This window comes from Sarcophilus harrisii, chromosome 5 (assembly GCF_902635505.1).
Source record: "Sarcophilus harrisii chromosome 5, mSarHar1.11, whole genome shotgun sequence".
In the NCBI taxonomy this organism is placed as follows: Eukaryota; Metazoa; Chordata; class Mammalia; order Dasyuromorphia; family Dasyuridae; genus Sarcophilus; species Sarcophilus harrisii.
In genome coordinates this window covers 244205559-244221694 of record NC_045430.1, presented here as the reverse complement: position 1 = coordinate 244221694, position 16136 = coordinate 244205559, and the positions used below count along the sequence as shown (strand labels likewise).

Genomic DNA, 16136 nt, shown 5'->3' with positions numbered 1-16136 from the left:
AGCTTGTGGACTCCGTTGTGGCCAGCATCTCTGTGACTCGAGATGGCCGAGTTCTAACTGTCCCTACTTTCCAATTCACCTAGTGGGGATGGGGAGGAGAGAGGGGGCTCGCTTTTCCTAAACAGCCAAAATTTAAAACCCGAAGGAACTATTCAGTTTTGTTTTGTTTTAAGTATTTATTGTATCTGCCCCTGGTGCAAATCCCTGTGCTGGGAGAAATGGAAATTTTGAAGAAAGCCCTCTGGTTCCCTCTTAGAGATGTCTGTCTACTTAAGGGTGGGTGAATCAAACCCAGATAGCTGCCGTACAAAATGTATTTTTTTGATAAGGATCTAAAAGTTACAAAATATTTTATGAAGTTCAAAGGGGAAAGTCAGCTAAAGTTTTAAAACAAAAATGTTTTTCTGGAGATGATGTACTTGAATTGGCCTTTAAGAATAGATAGTGGGAGTACAGCAAGTGAAGTAGGAAAAGACTTTCTAGTCTGGGCAACAATGAAAGTAAAAGCAGCAAAGTATGGGGTGGATGGCCCTCTTCGAATGCACTTAAAAATGCTTATTGATTGACAGGTTATACTCCATTTACCCTATGCAGCCAATTCGATTTGCTTACCTTCACCTCAGTCCTGCTAATACCTGGCATTAGGTAAAAAGCAAAAAGGTCATGACATAGAAATTGAAAGTTCTCATTCCTCTCCTGGTCTGTAGTTGCACATCTCCAGCTGCCTGTAAAACACCTCTAGCTCTATGTCTTAGGAGGACTGAAAATTGAACTTGTAGATTGAGATAATTATGTTTTCTCCTAAGTCTGTTCCTCTTCTGACTTCATTATATATCAACACTTCAATTCATCCAAAGTCCTATAAGTTCCAAATTTTGATGCTGTATTTGACTATTTCCTCCCTCTTTTTTAATATTCAGTGTCAAATTTAAGTTTTGCTATATTTGTATCGCCTTCCTTTCCTCCCTTAACATTATGCTATTGTGATTCTAATGTCTTCTCATTTCTATACTCTACCTCTCCTCAAACCATTCTTCATAGCAACTTGTCTTCCTAAAGCAGAAATCTAGTCACATTACTCCTTTGTTCAAAGCCCTTCCATAACTCTCACTTGGCTATGGAGTAAAATTCAGATTCCTTTGGCTGCCATTCAAAGCCCCCCAAATCTTGTGCTGCTTTCCTTTTTCGAACTAGTCTTTTCCATATGATCTGCATGCCAGCCAACCTATAAAGCTCATCCTACTCTGTTGTTCACTCTTGTCTGACTGTGACCTTGTGGACCACAACACACCAATCAGTACTGGCCAAGGAGAGTACTATTGACTTCTCCTTTTTCTCCAAATAAACTAATACTTTCTGTTCTTATTGCACATGTCTGGGCATAAACATAGAACTTACATTTGGAGCTGAATGGAACTTTATCGTAGGTAATCTAATGCAAAGAATAACTTGTTTTAAGTGTTTAGATACAGTATTGCTTGAGAGGGCAGAAACTATTGGTTGAAGGAATCAGGAAAAGCTTCCTGTTGAAAATATTCACAAACTGCTTCTTCAAGGAAGAGCCTTCACTGCTGCAAGACAAGTTTTCTTGGCTTCCCTAATTCATTCTCTCACCCACCACAGTCTTTTCTAAATCTTTTCATTTCCCCATTCCCTTCCCCAACTGAAAACCTTGCCTCATATTTTACAGGGGGAAAAATTGCGATCAGTTTTGTGAAAAACTCATCCTTTTCCTCTCATACTTATTATCCTGATGCCTTCTATCGCTATTTCCACCTTCATTTTTGTCTCACAAGAAGAGAGAACTCTTGTTGCCAAGGCTAAAACCCTTTTAATATATACACAATAAACCCATTCCATCCTGATTTTTCCAATACATGGCCCCTCTATCATCCCTACTTTCGTTATCTTCAGTCTCTCTCTTACTCTTGGTTTCCTCCCTGATGCTTACAAAAACATCCTCCATCCTCAAGAGAACCTCCCTCTGCAGGAGGTCCAGGGAGCTGAGCAGGAAGAATAGGTTGGCATCAAAGGAAGACAGGAGTCGTGGGGTAGTTTGAGGGAGGAACTGATGGAAGTGATGTTGCCACTTCTCTCAGGTTCCTTCAGACTTTATTTTTATACTATATCATGATCATATACTTTTTTTTTTTTTTTTAGGTCAACATAGTCTTCAGACATGTGTCTTGACTAATTGACCTTTATATGTTAACTACATTTGACATTTAATGTTTGAGTAAGTTTTTTATGGTTAAGTGTTAATTATTGATTACATTACTCAAAGCTAATAATGGAAAGGTAAATGTTATCTAAGGTTAAATGTCAGTGAATTTTGTTAGTTTACTTATGTCTTCTTTGTCAATTCTATGGATTGTTTGATTCCTCTATTTCCCTGACTTGCAACCGTGTACATAGGCCTTTAGGGCAATTCCTGGTTATACTTTAATCATCTTTTGGTTCATAGACATACTGATCTTTTCTGAGTCTAAATTGGTAAACATCATTATTTCCTGGGGCTTTGGAGTCTCTCCCATAGTGACAATGCTTTCCATGGTGTTCTCTCCTTTATCATTTGTCTCAGTGAGAGATTAGTTTTATTAGGACAGAATATACCTGTGGAATCATTTCTAGTTAACTTGCCCAAATTCCTCTTGTCACCAGATTTTTTTAGATAATGTTTAGTGCTGTAATCAAGTCAATTATAAATAATATAGGAAATAGTAGTCCACTAATGAGAGTCATAGAAGGAAATGTTGTTCCTGCATGAGTGCTGTACACATTTGATCTCAGTGCTGGGCTTTGCCAATCAGCTTAGAGATTGCAACTCCCAACATCCCTCAATCTCTGTTCCCCTCCCAGTGCTGCTTTTTTTTTTTTTTTTTTGTATTTCAGGTACCTCACACACACAGTAGGTGCTTAATAAAAAAGCACCTACTTTAATTAAAATAATCATCCATCCCTCTCTCCGTGACTGTTATCCTAGATCTTCTCTGACTTGTCTGGCTAACTAAAGTCCTTGAGAAGGCCATCTACAAGAGGTACCTCTACTTTCCTTTCAGTCTTTTATTCACTATCTAAATTCTGAATTCATGTTTAATGTATATCGGATTGCTTGCTGTTTATGGGAGAGAATGGGAGAGAGAGAGAGGGAGAAAAATTTGGAACACAAAATTTTGCAAAAATGGAAGGTTAAATATATTAGACTTCTTGCCATCTATGGGAAGGTGTGAGGGAAGGAGGTGGAACACAGAGTTTTTCAAGGGCTAATGTTGAAGAATTGTTCATGCATATGTTTTGAAAAATAAAAAGCTTTAATTTAAAAAATTAAGGTTGAGAACTATCTTTACATGTATTTGGAAAAATAAAAAGCTATTAAAATTCTAAAACTAAATAAATAAATTCTGGCTTCAAACCCTATTATTCACCTAAAAGTTTTCCCCAAAGTTACTAATGATCTCAGAATTGCCCTATGTAGTTCCCTTTTCTTAATGTTCATCTTTCATGACCTCTCTGCAGCCTTTGACACTTGCTTACTTTATTAATGTTACTCTAGGTTTTCATGACACTTGTCTCTTAATTTTTCTCCCTTCACTCTGACTCTTTCCTTTCCAAGTCTCCTTTGCTGGCTCTTCACTCAGATCACACTTGCTAAGCTTTGGAGGCGAACAGAGTTCTGCCCTGGGTCCTCTTCTCCCAGTGTCTATAATGTTAGACTTGTGATCTCATTAGTTCCCTTTCATTCAGTAATATGTCTTTGTGGATGCTTCTCAAATCTTCTCCAGTCCCATACCCTCTGCTTGACCTCTAGTTTCACATCTCCAGTATTTATTGAACATCTCAGATTGGATGACCCTTAGACATCTGAGGCTCAATATGTCCAATATTGAATTCATCTCTCCTCCCCCCCTTTTAGACTTCCCTGTTACAATTCTCAGGGGACCACCTTCCTTCCTATCACCAAAGCTTGAAACGCTAGGTGTTTTCCTCCACTCCTCACCCTCTCTTACCCCACATATCCAATCTGTTTGCCAAAAACATTTGATTTTACCTTTATGACATCTCTCAACTACTCCCAATCTCCTTTTTGATACTACCTTTACCCTTGTGCAAATACCTAACACTTGAACTATTGCAGTAGCCTGTATCTGCCACAAGTCTCTTCCCCACAAGCTGTCATCCATTCATCTTCCTAGAGTACAAATTTGACTGGGTCATTTCCCAGCATACATATATATACACACTCACACACACACAAACACTCATAATTCAGTAAACTCTTAATGCCTTCCTTTCATCTCCAGGATCAAATAGCAAATCTTCTGGCATTCAGACCTCTGCCTTCCTGCTACCTTCCCCCTTTTCTTATACCTAATGTCTTGACCCTACTCTCACCACAAATGCTTTCACAAATCCTCTTCAATCTAGCAACATTGGCCTTTGTCATTCTAAGAACAGAACATTTCATCTGATGCTGGGTTGTCCCCCCATGCATGCAAGTCTCTTCTGTACTTCCTGGGTTTCCTAATTGCCAGCTAAAAATTCCACCTTCTACAAGAAACCCTTTCTGATCCTTTCTAGTTCCAGTGCCTTCTCTCTATTGATCATTATCAGTTTATCCTGTATATAGCTTATTTGTACATAGTTTTTCTGTTGTGGACCCCTCAAACTATGCTTAATAAGTGTTAAGTGACTGATGAACTCTGGGGCAAGGAAAAAGGAGTGAATTCTAGTTATAGATGAAGGCCATTCAAAGACCTTAAGACAGAAGATGGTATGGCTATAAGGAAGTGAAAAAGTTACTTTGCTGGGATTGCTGAGTGCAGAAGGAAGAGTAATATCCAAAAATTTGGGGCCAACTTGTATGATGCTTTACAAAGCTAAATAGACAAAGGTTTTTTATTTTGTTTTGTTTTATCCAGAGGCCATTGGACTTGATTAAATAAGGGAGTCATCTAATTAGCTATGTGTTTAAGGAAAATTACTTTAACAAAGAAGCAAACCTGTAGGATGGAATAGAGTGATGAAAGACTTGAAGAAGAAGAGTTTGGAGGCTGTTGTGGGAAGTCATTAGGGCCTGAAGGCAGTGGATGCATGAGTGGAGACCTATGTCATTAGGAGAGAGTTGTGAAGATAGACAAGATTGGACAATTTACTGGATTTCTGGTGTTTGGGAGAATGATTGCCTGAAAAATTGGAAAGATACTGGTTACTTTCAACAAAAATAGGGAAGTTTGGAATTTGGAAGGCTCCAGAGAGAAAGATTTGGGTCCAATTTGACACACTTAATCTTTAAAATGTTTCTGGGATATTTACATTCTTGAAAAGTCTTCCTTCAAATGTTTGGATAATGATCTGTCTAAAGAGCCACACCTCAATTCTGGGGCATTGATCCCACTTGCTTAACTTCAAACCTCTTCCCCCCTCAAAAAAACATCTGGCACATTCTAATCATTCTGCAAGAGCTGTTCCTTCAGGTGATAAATAAAAGAAAAGACCTAGTGAAGGAAGAGTAAACACATGATTTTGTCTCTGTTTTCACTCTAAACCTCTCACCTACTCATCCTATTATGAAATTTACCTGGTCATTAGAAGCTAAATATTACAAACCACAGACATTCTTTGCTAATTTTCTTGCCATTCTCAGTATAGTCTCTCAAAATCTCTTGCCAAATAAATTTTGGCCTTAACTGTACAACTTTTTTTTTTTAATTTCCAGGTGATCAGTATTATTCTCTTCTCCCTTATTTCTTTTTTTTTTTCTTTTTCTTTTTTTTTTTTTTTTTATTTAATAGCCTTTAATTTACAGGATATATACATGGGTAACTTTACAGCATTAACAATTGCCAAACCTCTTGTTCCAATTTTTTACCTCTTACCCCCCCCCCCACCCCCTCCCCTAAATGGCAGGATGACCAGTTCTTCTCCCTTATTTCTATCTCAACTGAACTATCCCATTGCCTTCTACTTTGTCTCAGGTATAATGTTCATAATTGTTTTTAAATCTTTAAAAATATTTCATTTTAAAAATTTGGGAAGTTGGGGAAGGTAATGTTGGCCATTTAAAAAAATGGTATATATCACATCCTTCATGTTTTTATCTTTTTTTTTTAATCACGTTTGGGAATCAACTGTAGTTCATCTGTTGAGCAAAATCCTTAGCCAAAACCAATTTAGAGACAATAAATAATAAAAACATTTTTACAAATAAATATGTATTTTCCTTGTTGATAGAATTACATTTTACAATTGCTTTGAATTGTGTTTGGAAACCTAAAGCATCTCTGTTTGTTTCTAGGCTGTTACTAGAGCTGCCAACAGGAATTTATATAGGACCTGCTAAAAAAAGAACTTAGAAGAAATCATGGTGGTTCCTTTCACTGGGCTTCGGGTTTTTAGCAGAAAAAGGCATGGTACCTCAAGAACTAATTATCTGGAGCACCTTAGAGTTATAGTGCTGAAGCTGGAAGGGACTTTTAGTCCCACCCCGGTGAAGTCATTGACTTGCCTAGTCATGATAAAAGTAGTGATGTGTCATTTGGGATTTAAACACAGATTGACCAGGTCCAAATCAAGTCTACCATGTCATGCTGCAAATAAGATATGTTTTGTTCAACATTTTTGCCAGTTACTTTCTAAAATTAACACATTTGTAGATCAAATAAAGCTAGTGGGGAAGGTTCATAGATTGGATACTAATAATAATAAGAGCTAACATATTGTGAACCACTTTACATATATTATCTTTAATCCTAACAAAACACTGTGAGGTAGATGCTGTTACTGCTATTATTTATTTTTGGATGACAATATTCAAAAAGATCTCCCCAGGCTAAGACAATAGCCTAAATCTAATGATGTTAAAATTAATAAAGATAACACTTCAATAGATTTATGCTTAGATTAAAAAAATCAATAGCATAGTTATAGTATGTCTTTGACCAGATGAATTCATATAGAAAAGATCTGGCATCTTTAATGCACTTATAAGGTCACTAGGACCCAATGACATGGCATCTAAACAAATTAATATGCTCTTAGGCTGCACTGATAGAGTACCTTGTGTCTGGAATCAGGGAAAGGATCATCCCACTGCTTGATCAGAACACATTAGTATTACTGGGTTTTTTTCCTGGGCATCATTCTCTAGAAAGGACAGGAGATTGTAAACCTAGAGAAGAAATTTAAGAGAAATGTGACAGCAGTCTTGGAGTATTTGAGGGCCCTTAGGTAGAAGAGAGAAGTTTGTATTTGGGTCTAAAGCATGAAAATAGTAGAGAAGAAATTGCTCTGTAGAAGCAAGTCAAGCTGTTCAAATGTGGACTACCTGGCATACTGTCAGTCATCAAACAGAGGCCACAAAATTACTTAGGAATATGAAAGGTATTCTTAATCAAGAACCAAAGCAGACTGACCGTAGAGATCTCTTCCAAAAATCATCTCTTTGCCTTATTGTGTTAAATCATTTCCCAGTAATATAGTCTTGAATTTGTCTTACTCTTCTAAAATAAGGGGAAAATATACTAACAATCCCTTTCGTACCTACCTTAATAGGGTCTTTTCAAAGGACCTTCTGTAACCTTAATAGTGACTTCAAAGTGCCTCAATAAATACTATGTCGAATGCAGTATCTAAATAATATTATTTGTAGTTGCCATTGTAACATACAGAGAATTTATGTAGTATAATGTCTACCTTCACGAATTCTGGATCCTTTTAAAGTGATAACCTTATAAACTCCATAGATTTCAAGTATTTGATTGTCCCAGTTGAAAATACAAGATTGAATTTAGCAAAGCAAAATGTACCTCTCTTTTGCCTACTTTGAGACACATTACTATATTAGGCAGATAAGTGCTGCAGAGCATAAAGTCCTTGATTTGGAATCTGGAAGACCTGTGTTCAAATTCCTTATTAAACACATTAATAAGTGTGTGATCCTAGACATGTCACTGTCTGCCTCAGTTCTTCATCTGTAAAATGGAAATAATGCTAGCACTACTTTCCAGGGTTGTCCTGAGGATCATATGATATAATATTTGAAGAGTAACCTGCAAACCTTAAAGCAGCATATAAATTGTGCTTATTATTAGGTATTATTAGCCTTCATCTTTTTCTCAAAAGAGATGTTGTGTGTGTCCTAGTGTTTTACTAAATCCCTCAGTTCAAAATAATGTTCTTAAGTATCTAGTAAGCTTAATTATGGGGAAAAAATAACAAAAAAATCTTTTTTTTTTAATTGTGGGTATTTTTTCCTTCTGTATTTTAAAGTTAATTTAATGCCATTAAGTTCCGGATTGAGAGTCCCAGAAAGAACTGTTACCTTCCCCTAAGAACAAGTAAAGCCTGGATGTCATAAGGTAAAATTTAGATCTGATAAAGTTTTTTTTTTTTTGTATTTAAATGAATCACTATATGAACTACATTATTAGTTTCCAGTGAAGAGAGATATTAGTCTAAAGCCCAGTCAAAAGTTTGAAGGCATTTCCAAAACCTGTACTGTGAAAACCTTTGGGGTGTGAAATTTGACAAAGTCCACAGATACTAGTCTAGGAGCTTAGGATAATATCCACTTCTAAAGTAAAGAGAAGTAAGTGAAATTTGGAAGTAAAATAGGAGAAATTAAAACCATTTTTATATTAAAATTTTGTTTCATGTGATATTTCTGAATTTTGATATTTTAAAGGGTAAATCACAAGCATGGGAATTTTCTCATGGCATATCTTATGGAATGCATTTTGGGAAATGCTCTTCTAAAGTGATATTGTTCTTGGTCAGCAATGATAAATTAATGTAAATTTCTCCTCTATTACTGTATTATTAAAATTATTTTCCTAGAAATAAACAATTTTCTATTGTAGTAGTAATAGTAATTGTTGTGACTGACTTCACTCATTTGACATTTTTAAAAAATCAAATTTTTAATTTGTATTAGTAATATCTAGAAATATAATTTTACGACATTATTTTCTGTCATGTAAATAGAAAAGAAGAGTATAGCAAAACTTTTTTCCATAAAACATTTTGAGTGGAAATCTTTCTAAGATCACATGCTTCTCTGGCTGCTTAAACAGATTATATTGAATGTAACATTAATGACACATGATCATCCGTAGGAGCATCTGTTCCTCTGTTTAAGCTATGATTCAGTGCTTTCTGAGATAGAGAGGTGTATAAGATTATTTCCCCCTTTACCAAATGTCCCCAAATTACTATGCTTTTCAGTTTTTCTTTTTCAGCTGCCCCTTTTTGCTTCTTCACTGCTTTCTGAGCAATTGTCAACTGCACTATACTCTCTTTTTGCTAGTTTCTTTTCTTCATGCCTAAGAAACCAATTTAGTTAAATTTAACAAACCTCTGTTAAGCTTTTACTATAAGCAAATCACTGTGTGTTGTTGGGATTGCAGACAACAATACTTTCTCAAAAGAGCTTGTATTTGGTATTCACTTACATTCTTTTGCTACTGGTTTATATTCTAACTTAAAATTGCATTTAAAATAAGTATAAAAAAGCTTCATGCAACTCACTTATGAACAAAGTGCATTATATTTATTTTATGGATTCAGGATCTCTCTTACTTCCTGATTCTCAGCTGTATTGTTATTCTTTATTTTAAATAGTTTAAACAATACCATATTACAATTAGCTAGCAAATGCTAATACCAGTTCCATAATTTACTGTTTTCAAATGCATCTCCATGGTTTAGAAAAAGGCAGAAAATATAATTAAATCACTAATACCAGTTTATTCAAAAATTCAATCTAAGTTTAAAAAAACCTATGAGAACCTCCATTAATATATTCATGTATGTATACTTTACACATGAAGAAATTAAACCTTAAAGAAAATAATTTAACCTTAATCTTAGGCTTACTTTATTGAATAGAAACATAATCTCAGAACATTGAACAGAAACCTAATCTTACTGAATTATGTTGCCTGTTCATGCCTCTTATATACTGATTCAATGAGTTTAGAAAATGGAACGTAAAAATTATTGAAGATAAAAAAATCAGAATCAATGTCTGGAAAATGTGTCAGATATTTTACTTTAAACCTTTCTATCAATTTTGTAGTTTCTTGTTTATTTTACTCTTTCAGAAATTGTGGGGTTTGATTTTTATGAGCCTTTTTTGCTTTTTTGTTTGTTTTTAATAAAGTCATGGGAAATCCAGAAAATATAGAAGATGCATATGTTGCTGTCATTCGTCCAAAGAATACTGCCAGTCTCAATTCCCGGGAATATCGAGCTAAATCATATGAAGTAAGAGATTGATACTTAAAATGTGTCATTTTCAATACTGTTGTTACAGTATTGTAACTATAATTCTATTTTGCTGTTTGTTTAAAGTACTCTTTAATCTTTACTTACTAATTACATTATCTTTCTGCCATTTTTAAATGGAATACACTTAGGTTTATTGGTTAGGAGGGCAAACTTTATTACAACAGAAATGTCATCTTTCTGTGAAATGAGTTTCAGAATCTCATTAGAAAGTTGAATCCTAGATTCACTCAACTTTCCTCTCTATTATTTAATTTATGTGATTTGTTTCTAGGTCACATAACATTTTGGGGATCCATGATTGAATATTTCCTCTAGCAGAATAATTTGCAGCTCTTATGTGCCTTCTTACATGATCATCATGTTTTTCTAGGATCAAAAATACTTTGATGAATTAGTCAGTTTTTGATGAATCTTTCCAAACTTAGCTAGGTTATTCTTCAATAATAGACATATAGTCCAATCTTGGGGCCCATATTTGAAACTGTGGTCATGATATCACTTTTCACAGGTCTCTCTCTCTCTCTAATAGGGAGAATCTTTAAATATCAAGAACCTATCACCATTTCAGATGAAACAATGGAGTAGGATTTTAGTAGAAGCTGTTGTAGGTTTGGTTATCCAAAACCCATCAGACCAATATTACCTAGATTCTGCAAGGACTTCTGTGATGATGTAATATAATGTGGCTATATTAAACTTTTTTTTCTTTTCCCTACTTTTCTTTGTATTTTTATAAGATTTTGTTGCTTGAAGTTCCCATTGAAGGACAAAAGAAAAAAAGGAAAAAGGTTTTACTTGAAACTAAACTTCAGGGAAGTAGTGAAATAACACAAAGCATTTTGGATTATGTAGTAGAGACTACCAAACCAATTTCTCCTGCCAATCAGGGTATCAAAGGTAAGAGACTTGTTTTGTGAGAGATGTACTTCAAACATTAATGTGCAGAAACCAATGTATAATTTAACTTTTGCCATTTTTCTTTCTTTTTGGAAATGCCTAAAAATTTTAAAGGAGAAAAAAAAAAAAAGCTTAGCAGGAAGACAAAGCTATTTGAGAACCTTTTTGGTTTTGACAGAAAACAAAAATTGTGAACCACTGAGCATTTAAATTATTCGGTATGAACATTGTACTCTTCAGAAAGAAAGGAAAGAAGTGAATAAAGCAAATAATAATAAAGCAGATTTTTTAAAATGACAATAATAATTCAGTTAAGCACCTACATGTACAAGTAGAAGGACATTCCAGCAAAGTCACAGAAGCAAAAAAGTACAAAGTGTAAGTGAATGAGGACTGGTCGTGGCATTGGGCCTATGATACCATAAGAGGTAGCTCCCATAACTATTACTGAATTATTATCAAGGAGGCTTGGTTAATAGTTAGATGTGAGAGATGAAGGAAAGGCAAGATTCTAGGAAAACTACAAAGATCAAGGGCCATTAGAAAGAATACTGGCTTTCAAATCAAAGGATATAGGTCCAGAGGCTGTCTTGGCCACTTATTACTCGAGCCAATCACTTCTCTGGGATATCTATTTTCTCATCCATTAAAAAAGTTATTTAAAAAGGAGTTGCATATAGCATTTTCACTTTCTGTTATTGTTTGCTTGCATTTTTGTTTTCCTCAGGTTTTTTTTTTCTTTCTAAATCTGCTTTTTCTTGTGCAGCAAGATAACTTATAAATATGTATACATATATTGCATTTAACATATATTTTAACATATTTAACATGTATTGGACTACCTGCCATCTAGGGGAGGGGATGAGGGGAAGGAGGGGGAAATTTGGAACAGAAGATTTTGCAAAGGTCAATGTTGAAAAAATTACCCATGCATATGTTTTGCAAATAAAAAGCTATAATAAAAAAATAATAAAATAAAAAGGAAAAAGGGCCTACATGTACAAATATGTTTTTAGCAGCCCTTTTTGTAGTGTAAGGAAATGGAAACTGGCTAGTTATGGTATATGAATGTAATGGAATATTATTGTTCCATAAGAAATGATCAGCAAACTTATTTCAAAAATAACAGGAAAGCTTACATGAACTGATGCTAAGTGAAATGATTAGAACCAAGAGAACTTCATATACAGCAATAACAAGATTATGTGATGATCAACTGTGAAGGCCTTGGCTTTTTCAACAATGAGGTGATTCAGACCCATTCCAGTAATTTTGAAATGGAGAAAGCTATTCAAATTCAGAGACATAGAGGACTATAGGGACTGAATGTAGATCACAATATAGTATTTTCAGCTTTTTTGTTGTTTGCTTACTTTTTTCTTTCTCATTTTTCCCTTTTTAATCTGATTTTTTTTTTTGAATAGCATGAAAACCAAGGAAATATGTTTAGAAGAATTGCATATGTTTAACTTATATAGGATTACTTATTCGAGGAGGGAGGAAGGGAGGCAAGGAGAAAATTTTAGAACACAAGGTTTTGCAAGGGTTAATGTTGAAAACTATCTTTGCATGTATTTTGAAAAATAAAAAGCTAGTAATATTTAAAAAAAAACAAATTTTAATTAAAAAAAAAGAAGTTGCCATATATCATTCTGAAGATTCTTCTCAGTTCTAAATATGTGATTAGAGATTATAGGAAGGTTGCATATGCATTTGTTTTGAAAATATTATTTTATAATAATCTTGTTAACATATTATAACCAACCTTATTTTAACATCACAAAATTCTATCATCTTCTCATTTAGTCATATCCCAAGACTAAATTATATGATTGTTAATAATTAGAATTAAAACTTGAGCCCTAGTAGTGTGGGCATATTAGTTAGCATATGTGCAAAAGTCATGCTCCTGTGGAACCAGTTGCTCCCTGTAACATTTCACCTTGTTAACAGTGAAGTATATGCAGGATGTACCCATATTTACTAAGACAGGAAAATATGTTACTACATTCAGGAAACTATTTCCTGATGATCCAATTAAGAGAACCTTGTAAAAATATAGTAACTGTTAGTAATATAGTTGATTCCACAAATCGTACTTGAATTGCCTCATAGTTATAATTATATAATATATATTTACAGTATATAATTACAGTGCTTAAAATGGGCAGTTAAAAGAAGTGTCACCACTAGATTGTGAGCAATAATATAACAGGGAAGATCAAGTCATAGAATTAATGATGTAAGAAATGGTCACAACAGGCAAGGTTTCTTTAGGTTTGAAAGATAAGCCATACAGATACCATGAATCTACAGATGAAGCAGGATACTTGGCCAAAGCTGAAAGAACAAACCTCCCAGGTGCTTTTTGTCCAGCTGGGTTACCGATGTTACTGTCAAAAAGTTGGAAATAAAGGGAGGCAGGTATTAGCTGAAACAGAATCAAGGGATAAGATTCAGGCTTCAGAAATTTATACTGGATGAGAGGATCTTGGCAGAGTTCAGATGGGAAATGAGGGAATATAAAGCAGAATCTAGAACAACTGGGAATGGAGGTTCACAGTCCAATATAAGTCAGCAGAGTTCCATGACAATGAAACTGGAACAGAATTGCCTATCCTCTGCTCTGACTTTTTAATCATCATTTCTTCCTTTTGAGAGATCAAGTCTATAGAGAATGTCATACTTTCTGAATTGAGATAGAGCTTCACAAATCCCTCTGGCTGGCTGGCATAGGAAGGGCCTTTGGGGAATTCTCAGACTTCTAATGAAGTAGTCACCATATACCATTTGATTTTTTTTTTTTTAGCATATATATTTTTTGTCTAAAATAGTGTTATTTTTAAGATACAAAAAAAAACCCCACAGAATATTTTATAAGATTTATTTTTTATTTCAGTACTGAATTCTTATTGCATTGAAATTAAAATAATTCCAGAAAATGCTAAAATAAAATGAATATAACTTTTTTTTTTTTTAAAGAATAGCAAAGGCAGTCCTTGTTTCATTTCCTTGGAATTGCATTAGAAAAATCTTTATCCCCTCTTCTACTTTGTTAAATTTTCTATTTTCCAAAATACTTAGATCATTTTTAGGTAAGAATATACTTTAATTTCTCATATTTAATACATATATTTATCCATATGTCCTCTTTGTAACTTATCCAGAGACTAGCCTAACTGCTGTTCTTTTAGACTGCATCTATGCCACAGGCCCTTTTCTTAAGATGTGGACATTTGTTATAGGGAAAGGAGTTTTCCCTAATCCAGCTTCAGGACAGGGATGAAAAAGGAACAGTAAGGTCAAAGACACGAGAAAGAGATCTTTGAAGATGAAACAGTTAAGACAAAGTTTGTGTGACTCTCTTTGCAGGACTGGAATAGGATATTGTTAAAATTTAAAGCAAGCAGTAGCATCCTAACCCCCAGTTCCAACAAATTCACTACCCCCCCCCCAAATTAAAAGGTTTCAGAAAAAGCCTGGGGTCAAGAAGGAAGATAGAATATAGAGAAAAAGATTCAGCCAGCACTATATTCAAAGGCTGATTTTATGGCATTGCAGTTTCCAACCAACACTCTCTAGTCCCCTCCTCCATGAACAGGCTGTTAGGGCTTCACAGTCTTGAAACATAAAAGCATCCTTGATATCCAATCTGAAAAGCCTTGTCCTGATAAACAGCTACCCCAGTCCCTAACTGGATCAAGGTTACTCCCTTGTTCCACATACCAAATTCCCCTATTAAAGAATTAGGCTGTGGCCCCAAGCTAGCTAAGTTGATTATCTCTATTGTGAATATCCTTTATTATTGTAGTAATATAATATTTTGTCAGTTCTGCTACTGTGGATTTAAGAGTTGACTATATCCTGCAAATTGATTTTTTTTTTTATATATTTATATTAAGGAAAACGAGTAGTATTGATGAAGAAATTTCCTCTCGATGGAGAAAAAGTGGGCAGAGAGGCATCTTTATTTATTGTTCCATCAGTTGTCAAAGGTACAGTTTTCTTTTGAATCCATATAAACTTTAGATGCTAAACTAATATTTATTGGGAAAATAGTATGAATATAAACGATGATGTTTATAGTCTAAAAACATACACATCAAAGAAAATAATTAGTTCTGGTTTCACTTTAAAGAAAGTAATAGACAAGCAAAATGAAATTTGGGACAGTTTTATTCTTTAGTCTTATTTTAAAATGTGGGATAGAAGGTAGCCCCAAGAAAAGGCAGCTAAGGAGTTAGTTTTATAGCAGTCATATCATAAGCAAGAACTTTTCTTATAGAGAGACAAGAGGGAAACAGACATATATTTATGAATCAATAGGATATAGTGTTTCATACAAGGCACAAAGAGAATACCCTCCTTAAAGGGAAACTGTGTACCTGACAAAAATCAGTGGCTATAACTAAAAAGTATATGAACTATTAAAAATGTGTTTAATCCAGGCCTGATTAGAAATTGATTTGTACAGGGCTAACCTGTGTAATGCCTGACTGTGATAGCAAGAAAGACAGCCTAGCATAATGGCTGGAAACTGACCTTAGACTCAGAAAAAATCCTGGGTTTAAGTCTTATGTCTTACAACATTGGCTTTGTTAAGTTACTTAATCTTTCAGGGTCCCCCACAAATCCATGGCACTAAATTGTAAAACAGTGCTGATCGGCTTTTAGAAAAAAACATTTTTTCTCCAGGAATTCTATATATCAATGAAATAACAGATCTGATCAAAAAAAAAAAAAAAAAAAAACCCAACATTATTAGCCCATTCTGATCGCCTTAGGAAGGAGAATATAGCTACTCTCTTTTGCCTAGAGTTAAAAGTTTGGCCTTTATTTAAGAGATGGTAAAAGATCACGAGAGTTACAATGCTTTTGAATCATTGAGCCAGAAGAAACAAATTGGTGTCAAATCTTCCAGGTTTCTTTCTTAATAATATTGTATTCATTTG

The 16136-nt window shown here is 34.4% G+C and overlaps 1 protein-coding gene across 4 annotated transcripts in view; it reads left to right on the top strand.

Annotated features, from left to right (window-relative positions):
- The window catches only part of KRIT1 (KRIT1 ankyrin repeat containing), a 39649-nt gene that overhangs the window by 734 nt on the left and 22779 nt on the right, over nt 1-16136 (top strand). The window contains exons 2-7 of one of the 4 annotated variants that reach the window (XM_031940005.1): nt 2984-3038; nt 6296-6410; nt 8269-8357; nt 10160-10263; nt 11025-11184; nt 15087-15179. In XM_031940005.1, coding sequence (XP_031795865.1) covers nt 10162-10263; nt 11025-11184; nt 15087-15179 — 355 coding nt within the window. In that variant the 5' untranslated portion in view covers nt 2984-3038; nt 6296-6410; nt 8269-8357; nt 10160-10161. Of the gene's footprint in view, nt 1-2983; nt 3039-6295; nt 6411-8268; nt 8358-10159; nt 10264-11024; nt 11185-15086; nt 15180-16136 lie in introns of those variants that run through there. The other 3 variants (XM_031940004.1, XM_031940006.1, XM_031940007.1) reach the window with 3 other exon arrangements.